Raw genomic sequence first — 16,636 nt, forward strand, 5'->3', positions numbered from 1 at the left:
TTGTCCCGCTCAGTGCTTTTCAGGCCACATGTGGAGTACTGTGTCCAGTTCTGGTCCCTATGTTTCGAGAATGATGCAGGCAGACTGGAGAAGGTCGACAGGAGAACTATGAAGATGATCAAAGGGCTGGAGAACCTGCCTTCTGAGGAAAGACTGGAGGAGTTAGGCCTTTTCTCCCTGGAGAAGACTCAGGGAGTACTTCATCACAGTATTCCAGGACTCCAAGGGCAGCTGCAAGGAGGATGGAAGCTCTCTCTTCACAGGGAGCCACATGGAGAAGACAAGGGGCAACGAGTACAAACTGCACCAGGAGAAGTTTCATTTCAATAGAAGATAAGAAATTTTTTACAGTGATAACAATCCTTTACTGGAATAACTTCCTTGGGGACAAGGTGGAAGTCCTCATCACTGAAGGTTTTGAAGATGCAATTGGACAGGATGCTGATAATCTCATCCAGGCTCCCTTTCCCATGAAAGGTTGGACCAGATAATCTTTCAAGGTCTCTTTCAGCCTGGGCTATTCTGTGATTATTCTGTGGTTGTATGAGAAGTTTGAATCTGAAGTCGTCAGTGAAGGAGCTGCTGGAAATTCTAGGACTCCTGGCTCCACCAGGCTATTGCAGCTTTTCTGCCTGCATGCTGCTCCTGATTCCAGCACCAGACTATTTCTGCCGTAGATATGTCCTAAGCCCTTCCTGAGATGCTACTTCTGCTTGAGTATTAGGTGTCTAACCACCTGAAATAGAAAAGCCTACTGAAGTTGTAACCATGGAGTACGGATGGAGTCTGGTATGCAATTTTTTTGGTTCAGTGTTAAATAAGTCTGTTGAGGTACAGATACTGTTACCTCTCCACACAACTTTATACAAAGAGTAGCATTTTCTTACCAGGTGCAATCATCTTGGTTTCATATGAGAAACAGCACTTGATAACTTGTTCTGCTTTTCAAACATGCCGTAAAAGCCCACTGTTTAGCTTTACTTAAGTACTTTGAGACTGGGTAAAAGGGCAATTCCTGAAAAAAAAATGCACTACTCAGCATGTTGGATTTTTTGGTGCTGTTTGGAGACCATTGACAAGACTGAAGTTTGGGGTATGCACCAGAGAGAAGTGATTCATGGTGGGTGACTCGGGAGTTGGATCAGCTACTCATATGACACATCTTGGCATAAATAAAAACAGAAATAATATCTCAGTATTGGGGGGGGGGGGGGGGATGTATAAAAGGAAAGGGGTTAAAATGGAAGTCTCACCAATGATAGTAGCAGCTTAATATGGTTTTGTTAAATCAAGTCAAATGGAGAGTGGAGTTGAATAAAGATGATTGTGAGACAGGAAATTCCCACCTGATGCCTCAGACATTGTTGCTTTTAACATTCCTGTTTGTGTATGACACAGGAGCAGCAGGAACAAAGGAAATGAGAGTTATTTATTGGAAAAGGCCTCATAAAGCTTTCAGTAAAAAGATAAGTCTTTGGACCTTTTTGCATAATACTTACAATTTTGGTATCTGGCATACAACTGGACAGCATTTTTTTTTTTTCACCAAAAATCAAGGTTTTGTTCCTTCAGTACTCATCTATACCTGAAATTTGTATGACAGGTTTTGTTTCCAACATTAAAAAAAAATTCAGAATACAATTTGTCAGAAATGTAAGAAGCATACTTTGGAAATGCATTTTCTCTGTGATATATGTGGAGCTGGGAGCCAACTGAAGTGGCATCCAAAATGACATAAAAAATACAGGTTTCGTTCCTTTGTCATGTTGGAAAATCACATGATATAGGAGTTGCTGTTTGGGGAAGGCCTGGAGGACTGATCCCAGGTGACTGTGTGTAACAAGGCATTTATTTAAAACGCTTTGAGAACGTTAAAAGACGATTCAACCTATATTCTTCCCTGCTAGCTGCTGCTTTTGAGAGAAGAGTTTTCACCCTGAGCAATTGAGCGCTTTTTCTAGGAGGTTAAATAGTAGTGTTTGCTAATTGAAACCTAAATTGCTTTTTTACATCTGTAGCTGGTGGCTGAGAAGAGCATGAAGGGCTGCACCAAACTTCCAGCTGCATTTGGGAGCTTCAGAGCCCAGAGATCACTCTGGTGTTAAGCATAGGCCTGGGCTCTTGGGCTTCCAGTCTTGCGATTTATCCTTCCTCTCTCTTGGGGCTTCTGTCTTGTTTTTATCACGTCACTTGCTAGGTAAAAAACCTCAAAGCTCTCTGTTTGGCAAGTGGGTCAGGGTGGTCAGAGCCAGACTTGCGTCTCTCCATTAGAATGAGACAACTCAGTTGTTTTTCATCTCATGTCATACTTAAGAGGGTCATGGAATATAAGAATATGAATTTCCTTTGAAGTTTATGTTTCTGGCATTGCAGTTTGACAGAAATTCCAAGCTACTTTTGCCTTTTTTGAGTTTCATTTGGTGCTTCACGGGGAACATGTCCAATGTAGACAGTCCCTGGAGACCCTGCCAGCCAGTGTTTCTAGCAAGCACACACAGACAGTGTTGGGGAGGACAGTGATCAATTTTTGAGTGACTGGTTTTGTTCATTAGCTTTTCGCCTTCCTTTTGAATATATTCTTTTAAAACTTTGTTCAGTAGCATGGTATTACAATGAGGAGCTGATTTACAATGAAAAATCATTCAGGACAGAGAAAACTGTTTTTCTGCATTTCCGTGGGACAGGAGCAAACAGTCCACACATCTGTGGTTGAGAGCATATATGTGAGATTTAGCTTGTAGGAATGTGTCTGCAAATACAAATACAAAAGTTGATAAAGGCAGCCTGCTGACTTGAATTTAACATTTAGTTGTAATAACATTATTTTGTCACTATCAACAGGTTAGATATAAAATCATATGTGGATGTTCATCTAGAGTAAGTCTGTTCAATTTAACAAATAAGATGAATATGTTCTAGTGGAACCACTCAGATTTTTTTGCCTACATAGTGAGTGGATTCAAATTCCTTGCTTTTCATTGCTAACAAAATTAAAAACTATAATCTGTTAAGTCAGAATCTGCACATCGGAACAGGCTGAAAATACAAATGAAATGCTTAATTAGTATCCACCCACTCACCTTGAATATGTATTGGGGTGTGAAATACTCTACACCTAAACTCTGTGCAGTAATGAAGGTAACACTAAGTATCCTCTAAGTACTTGCCTACGAAGTAGCATAACTATATATTTAAGTTTGATCTGTACAACTGCTGATTAACGAATGTTAAACACGTAACAAAGCACTGTTGCTGGAGATGTTACGCTGCCAGTCAAGCTTCGGTGGGACTGTAATGTGCAAGTATAATGCCATGGTTATTCTTTATGACAATTTTTTTGACAGATGCTTCCTTATTGTAGGAGTTGTGACTATCTGCTTATTGATACTTCCAAAATGCAATTTTAAACTGGTCTCTAAATGTCCATGTTGACATTTCACTTGGAATAATTTATTTTTTTTAAGTGGATATTCACGCAACAGTGTAGGACTCGAGTTTTCCAAAAACATTCTGAAGACTGGTTTTGCAAACCAGAATGATGTTATGCTGTGAGGTTTTTAAACTTTTTTTTCTTAAATTTTTCAGGTGGCAGAGATAAGCGTGGAGGTCCCATTCTAACGTTTCCAGCTCGTAGTAATCATGATAGAATACGGCAAGAAGACCTTAGAAGACTAATTTCCTACCTAGCGTGTATTCCCAGGTAAGTGATGGTCACTTGATCAGCTCTGGAGCTATAAACCAAAATGGATTATGTTGCAGTGTACCTGATTCTGTCAGTTATTGTTTTCAGGCTCCTTTTTTTGGAAAAGACCTAAATAACTACTCTGGCTTGTAGAAGAAGGTCTGTTAGCAGAATGGCTGTTGTGTTTTAGCTGGAAGTAGTTTGTGTCATGGAAATGGCACTGCTGTGCCATATTGCTGCCACTATGGTGAAGAATGCAAATACACCTCGAAGGCCTTCAGTACATCAATAATTAGAAACTTGCTGGTCATCATTCATAATATGCCCTGTGTGGACTGAGGTCAGCACAACATTCCTGTTATTTGTGTTAGATAAGTTTTAGTGTCTCAGTTTAGCACAGGAATTAACCAGGAGAGAGATATGTGAAATTGCTTGTACAGATCTCAGGTAAACCTATGGAGGGGTGTGTGAAAGCATTGATGTTATCGTATTAGCAACAGTTTAAGCTGTGAATTACAATATGCTGTTGAAGTAAATAGGCAGAAGTCAAATCCAGCACCCATGTGTTTGTATATATATAAATATTTATATAAAATGTTTGTTCACATAAAACTGTTTTGTCCTAGTAGAAACTGAATGTGGGACAAAAATTATCTTAAGAACTTCATTTTAAGTCTGTCTCAGCATCTGGTAACATTTGTTGCAGACTGGAGCGACTCAGGCTGTTCTTCAACATGTTTGCCTATAACCTCAAGGAGCAGTTGTCATCATAGTTGAAAAAAAAATCTCTTGGACAACATCCCTGAATGCCATATCTTCCATATTTCTGTTATGTGTTAATTTGTAGGCACTCTTCTTTGCATCTGATGTAATCAGACATCAGTTTCAGATTGAAAAAGTGCTTTCATAAATATAACTTAAAGACATGTAATTCAGATTATGCATGGCCTTTCCTAAGAGCAATTGTTGGTAATTCAGTGATTCTGGTCTTTATTTCATTTTAACGTGTAAGAGTGTTTAGTATTCTCTCTTTGTTTTGTTTTGTTGTTTGTCTGTTAAGTGCGGGATTTTGCAGAGAAAGAGGAAGGAGGAGGGGAAGAAGTCTTGAGATTTTTACCTCTGAAGTAATTCAGCTTCACATTTGAATGTTTGATATGTATTCTAGCCCTCTAGAGGTTCAAGATACTAGAGAAGTTATTATTAATAGATAAATATGCATCAAAATATGCCCAAGAGATTTTTCTAGAGGTAATCTGGCAAAATATTGTGGTTCCCTAGCAAAAGGTGTATGTTAGATTAGCATCAATAGATTTAAAATAAAAAGAAAGTTAGTGCAGGTTTTTATTTTTCTGTAAGCATGGCAAAGCTTTTAGAATAAAGGGAGCTTTATTAAAAGCAAGACTTGCTTTCATACAAGTCAAATTTTAGGGACTGGTCATGCAACTTGTACCAATTGTGACTTCTTATTTAGCAAAAAGAGCCCCAAACAGTTGGACTGTCGGTTAGTTACTGCAGTACTGTTACTCTAGGTAGCTGAAGATTCAGACGTATTGGTTGTTTGGCAAGAGATCTAAACACTTCACGGTGATTCAGTCTCACAATTTTACTAATTTAACAATTTATTTAATTTTAAAATATTGCTAAATTTAAATCTTCAGTGCTGACTGGACCAGGTATTAATGTAGTTCAGGTTCTAACAGATGACCTTGGCTGACTAAAGCATCCCAGAATAATTAGTGTGATCCTTGCCCAAAAGGGATTCATCTTTTGTCAGATGATGGGGTGACATGACAGGAGGACATGTCTATATCGTATCACATGATGAGGGGCTGCATTGTACCCCCCCAGTAGATGTGTGCCTCACATGAATTAATGGCAAGTACTCCTCACACATGGTCAGCTTGTGTGGTAGGATGGGGGTGGGCTGAGCAGCGCTTGTATAATACCGTGCAGCCTTTCAATAATGAATGTATCTTTAAAACAGTAGTTGGTTTTTGTCCTGTAATCCTGTGAGGCTGTTAGAAAACGTTTTCACCATGATGAGGAAATTGTACATTGTAGCCTATGTGTATTCCAGGCTAGTCAATTTTAGTGTATTTTCCTGCTACCTTTGCCATTTTTGGCTTTCCTATGGGCATGTGGGACAAATAGCACTTACCTTGATAAACTCCTTATTTATTTATAATTTTTTTTAATCAACTTTAAAAAAAAAAACCTCCTCTTTTGAGGAAACTTTATAACCATGTCTTTCAGAAACTCTTGTGCTCTCCTGCATCAATCATAATTCAACTCATCTTTCCACAGTGTGACCAATGAGACAGGCTAAAGTATGCCAGTGAAGCTTCCCTACTTCTCGGACACTCTGCAAACCTTACCATGTGAATTGCAGAATTGCATTTGCATTAATCACATCCCTGAGAATGACTCATATACTCAAATAATGGACATTTGATCCCTTTTGATAGTTCATTTGCTATGACACATTGGTATTGAAATGTTTTCCCTTTCCATGTTTACAAGGTCGTGTAGCAAATTCTACTGGAACAAAATCAGAATTTCTGGTGTTGGTGGCGATTGCTGCTTTTGATCAGTGGGAAGCACTAAATGTACAAGAGGTATTGATGAAAATAAATTAAATCTGCCATTCTCAGAAGAGTTGCCAGAGAAGTGTAAGGTCTGTCAACTTTTGGATGGCAAAACTGAGTTCAATTTTTGCAGAATTGAGTTGATGCGGTTTTCTTCACAGCTGTAAAATGCTTTCTTATCCATTAACTATCCACAAATCGATCCTGTTGCAGAAGGTATTGTCAATAAAGAGGTTTTTTCCCCCCTCTACAGAGTAACACTCTTTAACTCTCAGGTAATATGGGACTAGATGCAAGACAGTTTAATAAAAGTTGCAGAAGTGGTGGGTGAGAACAGTATACCATATTCTGTCTTTTAAAGGATTCCATCAGTCATTAGAAAGGCATGAATATTGACATCAGTAAAGTGTACCTGTGTTCTGAAGAGTCAGTTGTAAATGAATTACATATTGCTGCTTGAGTAAACATTTTTTTAATGTTTGTGTAAGGTGAAGGAGAAACAGGACTGGAAGATGAATCATTGTGAATATAAACAATGAAAATGAAAGAGGAGGTAAAGGCAAATTATCAAATCAGCAACGGGTGGAAAGCCACCACCTACAAGGAGTTTGGCAGGGGGGTGAGAGAAGCTTCCCGAGAGGTTCATGTGATGTGCTGTACATGTCAGTGAGACCTGAGGATGTGATGGTTAGCTGGGGAGACCATATTTGTTTAGGCAGTGTGGTGCATTTGAAGTTGTGACTCTTGCTTGATAACCTTTTCTTCTTTCTTCTGCAGCGAGGAAGTATGTAAACGAGGATTCACCGTCATTGTAGATATGCGTGGGTCAAAATGGGACTCCATAAAGCCTCTGCTCAAGATTTTACAGGAATCCTTTCCGTGTTGTATTCATGTTGCACTGATAATCAAGCCAGACAATTTCTGGCAGAAACAGAGGACTAACTTTGGCAGCTCTAAGTTTGAGTTTGAGGTAATTTCCCCTATGGTATACAAATTTACTTTTGTTTTAATCGTTTTAAGTGTGCTCACTACTGATCAGCTTCTTGAAAACTGTCATATAAATTTTGTTCTAGATGAGAGGAGAGCTACATTAGGGCAGTGACAGTAGGTGGAATGTGGTTTTCTTCACGTACTTAGGCCAGGTAGTTGTGCATGTTGTAATTTATATTCTCTTTTTGAGTGTGAAAAAGATGGAATTAGGGTTTTACCCCTAATGGTAAAAAGTTAGATTTCATCCTTTTGTTTGCATTGTGGTAATGGTGATTTCAGCAGCATCCTGTACAGAACAAAGCAGCTAACTGAACCTCACTATTATCCTCCTCCTGCTTGACAACGCATGAAGTTAAAAATTAATCAGAACAGCAATTGAGTGGTTGCTATTTTCTCCTTATGGGTATTTCTGTTATTTGGAGAAATACCTGCAAGATAGGAGACTGATCAGGATTGATATTTGAAAAGAAGTCATGTGGTCTTCATGAACAAAAGGATCAGCTCTTAGGAAGAGAACAAAGAATTGAAAGAAAATTTCAAATTTATTTCAGTAACAGAATTTTCTGATTTTCATTTTTCTTTTTCAGACAAATATGGTGTCTCTGGAAGGCCTTACCAAAGTAGTTGATCCTTCTCAGCTAACCCCAGAATTTGATGGCTGTTTGGAGTACAACCATGAGGAGTGGATAGAAATCAGAGTTGCCTTTGAGGACTACATTAGCAATGCAACCCATATGCTGTCCAGACTGGAGGAATTGCAAGATATATTGTCGAAAAAGGAAATGCCTCAGGACCTGGAAGGTGCTCGCAATATGATAGAAGAGCATTCACAATTAAAAAAGAAAGTCATTAAGGCCCCTATTGAGGACCTTGATGTGGAAGGACAAAAGCTGCTCCAGCGGATACAGAGCAGTGATAGCTTCCCCAAAAAGAACTCTGGGTCAGGGAATGCAGACTTACAGAACCTTTTACCCAAAGTATCCACCATGCTGGACCGGCTGCACTCAACACGGCAGCATCTGCATCAGATGTGGCATGTGAGGAAATTGAAATTGGACCAATGTTTTCAGCTCAGGCTGTTTGAGCAGGATGCTGAAAAGGTAAGAGGTTGGGCGAGGGGAGTATGAACAGGTGCTGCCATTGACGAGAACAAAGCTTGACAGACTTGAAAGTAGTATCAAGGATAATTGCAAATTGTAACTTTTTTTGTCTTCAGAGTTACTCACTAGCCATTTAATGAGAAATGAAGGATTTCTTGATTGAGAGTAACTGTCTCCTGGAATAAAGGAGATGGAGTAGTAATTCTAAGCTGTAAGGAACGCAGGTAGCTCTCACCAAAGAAAATTTTAAATGGTAGTGACTTTAAGCTTTTGATGAGTTTTTATTCCAGACAGATGCTTTTGCATGCATCAAGTGAGGATGAATGCTGTATCCTATATAAATACAGATGACTAAAGGCTACATTGGTCTCTTTAGAGTGACCCTTGGGATCCGAGTGACAGGCAGTTGACAAAGTCTGAAGGGGCTGACATGGGGAACTGCTTCATTGATGCGGGATTTAAAGTTCCAGGCTAAAAACTGATGTATCTCTCTTGACAGTGCATATGTCATTAACAGGGGACTGAGTGATCTCAGAACATTTTGATCTAACCAGTCCCTTCAAATGAGAAAGCCCTTGATTGTCATGGAATTTGAAGAGGAAATATGACAGGCAGTGCATTTTTAGATGAGCTCAAATAAAGTCTATTTTCATCTAGAATGGTTTTGCGTATTATTAACTTGATACCATGGAACAAATAGTATTAGGGAAGAGGAGGCGAGTTTTAATCTGGGAGAAGTGGCTAGACTATGCAGTCCAGTGATAAGTATGGTCTTTGTCAGATTTCTTAAAATAATATATGTGACAATGCCTGAACTGGGTGAGATCAAAGGTCTTTGTTGAACCAGTAATGGTCATAAGCAGATGCATTGAGAAGAATAAAAGAAGACCAAACATATATGTTCTCCTTTCTCCTTCTTCCCCTGTACTTTCCCTTACATTGATCGTTTCAGTTCAGGGACTTTCTTTACTCTTAATGTATTTTGCTGTGTTTAAAAAATAAATAATTATTTTAAAGTTCCATGTAAAGTAAGTGTTTACTGAATGGGTAGAGCTGAAAATAGCAGGGGCATGTAAAGAGTTGAAAAAAATCTGGTCAAGTGAATTTAGAGTTACAAAATTATTTAGAAAATAACAAGCTCTTTGTCTAGTATTGCTCTTTCAGGCCCAGAATAGTTTTTAGTAGTGTTTCAGCCACTTAATTACATCATTAATTACTTTTTATTACAGCATGAACAAAATACATTTTGATGATGCTCATGTAGTACTGAAAGATCCGTTCTTCGTTTACTCATCTAAAAGTTGCCTACGTAACTTGGGCTTTAAGAAACTCCTTGTGAAATAGTCAAACCAGTGGAATTGATCTCTGTCCTGCCATGTGGTTGCATAAACTCTTATCTGTATTTTCTAGGTTCCTGACTCGAAGAATAAGTTATATTAAATTAATGCAATTTTCTTTCAAAATAGAGGGAAATGTTAGGCACCTCAAAATAGAATTGATAGAATCTAGCATAGCTGGCATTTTATCTCGTCAACCCATAGAAAAATATTAAAAAACATGTTAATGTAGTATCTCAACTTGCTTCTGGATTAAGGCCCTTGCCTTAATCTACTTGCAGCCTTTATTTTATTGCTTGTGTCAGATTAAATTTCAAAGCTCAGGGATTCTTTATCAGTGTATGTCCATGGGGTTCTGTTAGGTGTAGGACAGGACTGGATCTTCGTTGAAAAAATAAAGTCCATTGGATGGGGAGAAACAGATGTGTTGATTTTTGAGGACTTGCACAGCTCTTTGCATAAGAAATCTGTGCTGGTTCAGAAGAGAAAGATAAAAGGGGCAAGGTGGGGGGAAATCCGACTGAAACTGCCCTGTGAATACCTGAAGTCAGACTACCTAGAGAAAGGTGGTCACAAGCAGGACCAATGTCTGTTTTGAATAATTTTCTAACACATCTTCACCGTAATCTAGATAAAAACCTGAAAAAATTAGGAATATGAGGTCAGTTGTCTCAGTTTTCTAAGTCTTTGAAACTTTTTTGGTTTACAATCTTTACCATACTGTGGTCTACTTATAATTTGATTTGTCATGTACCTGGGTGGAATAATGAATTTCACAATATTGCTCTGAGAGCCAGCATATTTTAAAAGATCTTTAAATGAGTACCTAATACTCATTGCTACCGTTTTTTTCTGAACAATCTTTTTAAGTTTATCCAGAGAGTAGGTGGATCTTTTGAGCTGAGATACAGCACAGATTTCCAGACCATTGGGGGATGCGTGTGTTTGTGTTAAACTTAGTCTTTCGCTGTATTGCTTGGTCTTTGAATAATTTGTCTTCCACTGCCACTATTAACATACCTGTATACCTCCATTAGTGGTCATTGTCAGATAAGGTCTTTCCTAAAAATTGTCTGAATATGAAAATATATATATGTTTTTTAAAAAGCCAAACACATAAAGATTATCCCTAAGCATGTCTGAAAGAAGGTAATGTGTAACTCTATGCTCCAGTATAGTTTCTTAATTCGTTTAGCAGTAGAAAAGTGGTTTTCAAATCTGATATAAAGTTATTAACTAAAAATTTTAAACTTACTGCTGAAGTACTTGATCAGCAAGAATGGATTTATATTTAATTTCCATGAGTTGCCATTTTCATTCTAAATTAGTAAGCTGCTGACATCGTGAAATGCTGGCACTAGAGAACATAAAAGCTTGGTAACTCAGGGTGGTGCTCCAAGCCTGTTTGTTTATTATGACTTCTTTGTAATAATGAAGCTTGACTTTTTCATTATGACTTTACTGTAGGTTGCTGAGATAAACACCTGTAGTAAAGATTTAACAGCCTCAGCTGTTTGGTCTAGTAAGTCAGATTTCAGCAATGCTTTGTTTAAAATGTATGGTAACTTCCAACAGTAAATGTTAATTTTCAACAATTAACAACATCAGTGTTAATTTTCATGGCCTTAAACGCCTTTTGTCTTCTGTATTTGTGGATTTCTCACATTACTTGTCTGTGATTTCTGCCATAAAGAATGACTATTTTTTTTTTCCTGTATATTTTCTTGTAGATGTTTGACTGGATTACACACAACAAAGGTCTGTTTCTGAACAGCTACACAGAGATTGGAACCAGTCACCCCCACGCGATGGAGCTTCAGACACAGCACAATCACTTTGCCATGAACTGTATGGTAAGAAAAGGCCTCACATCACAGCACTGACACATTGTCTCTTTGCTCTATGTTAAGGTAGAATTTGTAAATCATACACATAAATTATTCCTTCTGTTACGAGTAGTACCAATTTTTATTTGAGCAGTGAAATTACAAAACACACAGGAGGAAAATAAGGGTAGCTAAGTACAGAGGTAGCGTGATCAAGCAACAGAATTATTTTTACAAACAGTGGTATTCAAACCTCAGCACTTCTCAAATATAAGCATCCAAACTTCTGTAACCTGGGATGTGTGTTTGAGTACTGCTTGCGGTCTTGTAGGAAACTGAAGAGAATCCTGTGTAATGTGGAATTTAGTGCTCTATACAGAAAGAAATAGTTCTCAGGATCTTCTGAATAGATTGCAATTCAGACAAAAAGTTCTGAGAAGCAATAGTCAACAAGTGTAATAGTGGTGTAATAATTTTCTATATTTTTAAGATGCCACACTTCTTATTTCTGGCACAGTAGAGTGGAGCTCAAACAATTTTTTTTTAGTATGATCTTAGGATGCAGTATCAGTAGGCTGCAATTCAGAATTTGGATTTTAACCAGCAGTGAGTAAAAGCAGTTTCATGAATTCCTGTATGGACAGGGGGACTAAATGTTCAAGTACATTTCAGGTCCTCTTCACTAGGAGGATTGGAGGTGTTTAAATAACTTTGGGAGTCTGGGCCTGAATCCAGTTCCTGGCTGTCAGCTTAATGAAGGTAGAACAGTACCAGTCTTGTTCAAGTTTAACATCCTTGGCAGTCCAAGGATGGGAATTGAATTATAGTATGGTGGAAACAATCAACTCTTGCAAGAGGGTGTTTTGTAGATCAGGACTATTAGTTGTTGAACGAGAGAGTGGCAAAGTAAACTTACCTAGGTTATGGGTGTTGCTGAAATAATGGCAGGACTAGTAAGGCAGCTCTTGTATATGGTATAGCTATAGTTAAGGCAATAGAACACAAATAGAGAAGGTACCTTTTCTTCTTTTGCAAGTCAGCTGTATTTGCAAAAAGTTTTAAAAAATACATCTCAATATGAATTTTTTGAAAGCAGTAAAGCAAGTGCTGGGGAATGTTAAATTAAGTAACATCATATATGGATGTAATTTTAACCATTAGGTTTGGGAGGTATAGGTTCACTCCAGGGGCACGAGGATTTGTTTCTTTGTGGAGTACCTCATTGTTGCTCATTGCTCTGCATATGAAGTAGAGCAGAAGGACAGTAGGTGTTATTGACATGAGATTACTTTAGGAATTTACTAGTTTGGATGGCCTTCCAGGCAATTTTTGGGTTTATACTCTAAAGGTTAAATTCTTCTTCTGTCAGCCTGTCCTGGTATTAGTCACTATTGTCCTATTTTCTTCAAACTGGATTACTTCCCCCCCCCCCCCCCCCCCCATATTTCCATACTGTTCAGATGTTATTGACAGTAGGAAGCACTTGAGTGATGTAGCATAATCTCTACTGCTCTGTTTTTGCTGTTAGTCTTCTGCTTCTAATCTTTGTTTTGCCTGTAGTAGTCAAATGCATTAATTACAGAGGATGACTTCTCAGCCTGTACAATGATTTCTTGAAGCACGCAAGAAGCCGGGTGAATTCGAGGCAAATTAAACAGTCCAAATATTCAAAAGGGGAAAAACAAGCTGCAGTTTTTCTCTGTGTTTCTGTAGCATAGCCCCCCCCCAAAGTGGTTTGTTGGCACAGAATGGGAAAATACAAATTCAAAATGATCAGTCCCTGGTTTTAATTTAAGCAGCAGTAAGAATTTCTGGGTTTTATTTGGTTAAATGGTAAAACCCTTACATGTGGATTAGGGGAAAGATTAAACTGAATGTGACATAAAAACAAAAAAAAAAAGTAAACTGATTGAATTTTGGCAGACCTTATATTTCATTAGCTTTTAAGTGGAAAAATGCTGAGCAATCTTAACTACTGCAAGCATGTACAGTTTCTCCATGACCACTCTTCACATACACTCCAAGCTTAAGAAGCTACTATTTGTTCACTATTCCTGTCAGTGTAACTCTTCAGTAATCAGAGTTAAGATCCCATACATGAATGCTCTTACACTAGAGATGGAATTTAACTTTTAACCAATCTACAGCCATGCAAATTTATTCCATTGGATGGGGTAGAGGAAGGAAGAGTGGCAACTATGTATAAGGTTTATTATATACAGGAAACTTTAAAGTCTTGAATTCAATTGTGGCCCTAATTGGACCCTAATAGATCTTGCTTTCTGAACGGTTTCCTTAGTCTCGCTTTAGGTGGGGAAGGACTGTTCAAAGGATAAATGCTGCCGAAGCAGCTAAATGCAACTTCTTGCACTTGCTCACAGCGTAACCCTGATAATTGACATTGCAGCTGCTTTTCCCAACAAGTTGTGGTTGCCACAGGGCTCATGCTTCCCTTCCCAGCAGGTGCTACCCTCTGTCAATAGCTGGCTCTCCCATCTCCCCTTCCTTCCCAAGTAGCAGCTTGGCTTTCTGAGAGGTGCAGGAGGGCAACTTCTGCAGCTGTTAAACCAAACTCGGGTAAGAAAGACTGACAGCCTTTGGGTGAGATGCCAAAGTTTTAATCGGCTCTTCCAGTCTGAAATGAGCCACCTGGGTGTAAACCATTCTGAAAGCTACTTAGTTCCTGTCATGAGCAGGAGTGGGATACATCAAGGACAAAGAGGATTTGTTGAATATTTCTTTTTTACCTTGTAATGGCTCTCTGCCAGGTTAGGAATCTGATTTTCAGTATTACAGCACAAAGTAGTAGGAAGTTTAAACCAAATGTTGTAAAGAAAAGGTGAAGAATTAATTGGGGAACAAAATTTAACTGTACTTTCAGCAGTTTCATTAGCACGTGATACATCAAGGAATCTTGTGTATTCAGTATGTGATAGTCTTATGTGGTTGCACTTCAAGGTAATAGGAATAAGTTCATGAAAGTCATAAGCTTGATACACAGACTGGTTTTGATTGCAATTAAACTGTCCCAGAGAAAAGCTGGATAGGTGCAATGGTGCCCACTGAAGATAGACATACGTTTGCTTACCGTTGCTAAACACACAGGCCAATGTGGCTGTCGAGGGTTAAGATTGCGGGGTGACAATAAAACCCTGGCAGATGTATTGTTAACCCCTCTTCCCCCCCACTTCCCTTTCTTGCCCCTCTCTCTCCCCCCTTTCCACTAAGGAGAGGTGATTGGGAGGAAAAGAAGAACAGAGAGGAGAGAGTTGGAAAAAATTAAAGATGTTTTACTAATGCTACTAATAAGAATAGAGAAAATAATACAAAATATACAAAACCAATCTTGAAAGTCTCAGCAACTGCAGAGCTGGCACCCAAAGTCCTGGATTATACTCTGCAGCCAACCGGAGCTGGATTCAGTCTGTCACTAGGCCTCAGTTCGCAGGGATGACTAGCAAGGTCCTCTCCTAATGTCGGCCATAAGAAAAAAGGGGCGAGATCCTCGTGATCTCCCATTTTATATGAAGTATTCATGGGAATGGAATGTTATACACAGTTGGTCAGTTTCTTGGTCACTTGTTTCTCATCGCCCCTCTCGCGAGATGTCCATCCATGCTTATCAATAAGTTTGCATTCCATTGCTAGGTTTTACCAAAACATGTGTCTGGTTCTCCAGGAAAATGCAGCTAATATGAAGGCTTTAGCTGACAGGCAAAATTCACCGAAAGAGAAACTTGTTTTTAACAAAACCAAGACAGTGGCTAAAAACACTGCTCTCTGAAAGACAGACAGTTCACATATGCAACTTTAGGTATGTGACCTGCTGTTACAGAATTCAAGAGGCTGTGCACTGAGAAATGTCAAGGCTGTGTCTTTATAGGGCAAATAGATCACTTGTTCCCTAACTGGGGAAAAATAAACTCACAGTGATTCTCCTCTCTAAACTTGAGGATAGACTTTTCAGTACAATTTAAAAGGCCTGCTTTCAGCAACAGTAAATTGCTGTTGTCAACTCCTGAGATTTATTTGAGTTAAGCAATACTCGGTTTCATCTTGAAGTTCTTATTTGGGTGACTAAACCAATGCTTCACTTCTCAAAACCAGTTTTTAGTACCTTTTAAGGGAGAAACTTGCAAATAAGGCATCATAGGAGTTGAAATACAAAAATTATCTGTCAAGTTTTTGAACTGCAAAAACAAAGTACCCATGATTCTACTGATTAGTCAGTCTTACATGCAGGAGTGGGAGCAACTGATTCTGTGTCTGTCCATTCTTTTTCCTGCCATTTTCCACACACTTTCTGGGACACAAGGAAAACAAAAGCAGTCATGTGAAACCTGGATGAGGAGGAGGATGTTATCTACCTGAATATTTGCTTTTACTCTTCTTGCTCGACCAAATGGCCTTGCTTTCATTGCAGCTTAACTCTGCCCCTCATTGCACTAGTGAGGGTCAAATGATTGGAAAGTGGTGTAGGCAAATGGAAACTTTCTTTGGAGAAAGCTGACACTGGCTACTATTGAAGGGTGTGCTATGACTACTTCTTGTCCCAGGGCTGACAGGACCATCAGTAGAAGCTGTTTATTAACCATAATCCAAAAAGTCCTGTGTCAATTGTAAGCATATTGTTTATTCATGTTTTCAGAACAGGCTGTTTGCATATATATGCTAAACCACTTTATCAAGGTAGTAATAAAATAATAAATGTAATTAAAAAAAAAAAAAAGAGTGCCAGAAATGAGCACTGGTGAGGGTGTTGGGAGGTTAAAATAGAAGTACGAATGCAACACTTGAATATCACTGAGTTTGCAGAGTTAAAACTTAGTAAGGTGACTTGCTTAGCTTGCTCAAGTCCAGCCACAGGGACTAATACAAATGAAAACATTAAGAAGGTCAGGTATGGTAAAATCAGTTTAGCTGACAGCTAGTGTGACTTCGCCCTTTTCCTTTGCACTACCCTTATATTTCATTCTTGACATTCTTTTTATTTTAAATATATATTTTTGTCACCATACTGAGTTGTCACTTGAAATAGACTTAAGCACCATGTGAATTCTAGACTGTCCTGAGTCGTCTGAGACTTCAGCAGATGAGAGCAAGACCACAGGTTGTG

General features: G+C 38.6%; 1 protein-coding gene across 1 annotated transcript in view; it reads left to right on the forward strand.

Moving 5' to 3' along the window:
* TRIO (trio Rho guanine nucleotide exchange factor) overlaps positions 1–16,636 on the forward strand; it is a 255,207-nt gene that overhangs the window by 74,918 nt on the left and 163,653 nt on the right. Inside the window, exons 3-6 of the mRNA XM_080338767.1 lie at positions 3,586–3,700; positions 7,045–7,237; positions 7,845–8,357; positions 11,425–11,547. Coding sequence (XP_080194893.1) covers positions 3,586–3,700; positions 7,045–7,237; positions 7,845–8,357; positions 11,425–11,547 — 944 coding nt within the window. The remainder of the gene's footprint in view (positions 1–3,585; positions 3,701–7,044; positions 7,238–7,844; positions 8,358–11,424; positions 11,548–16,636) is intronic.

The sequence above is a fragment of the Nesoenas mayeri genome (assembly GCF_963082525.1).
Source record: "Nesoenas mayeri genome assembly, chromosome: 2".
NCBI classification, from domain to species: domain Eukaryota; kingdom Metazoa; phylum Chordata; class Aves; order Columbiformes; family Columbidae; genus Nesoenas; species Nesoenas mayeri.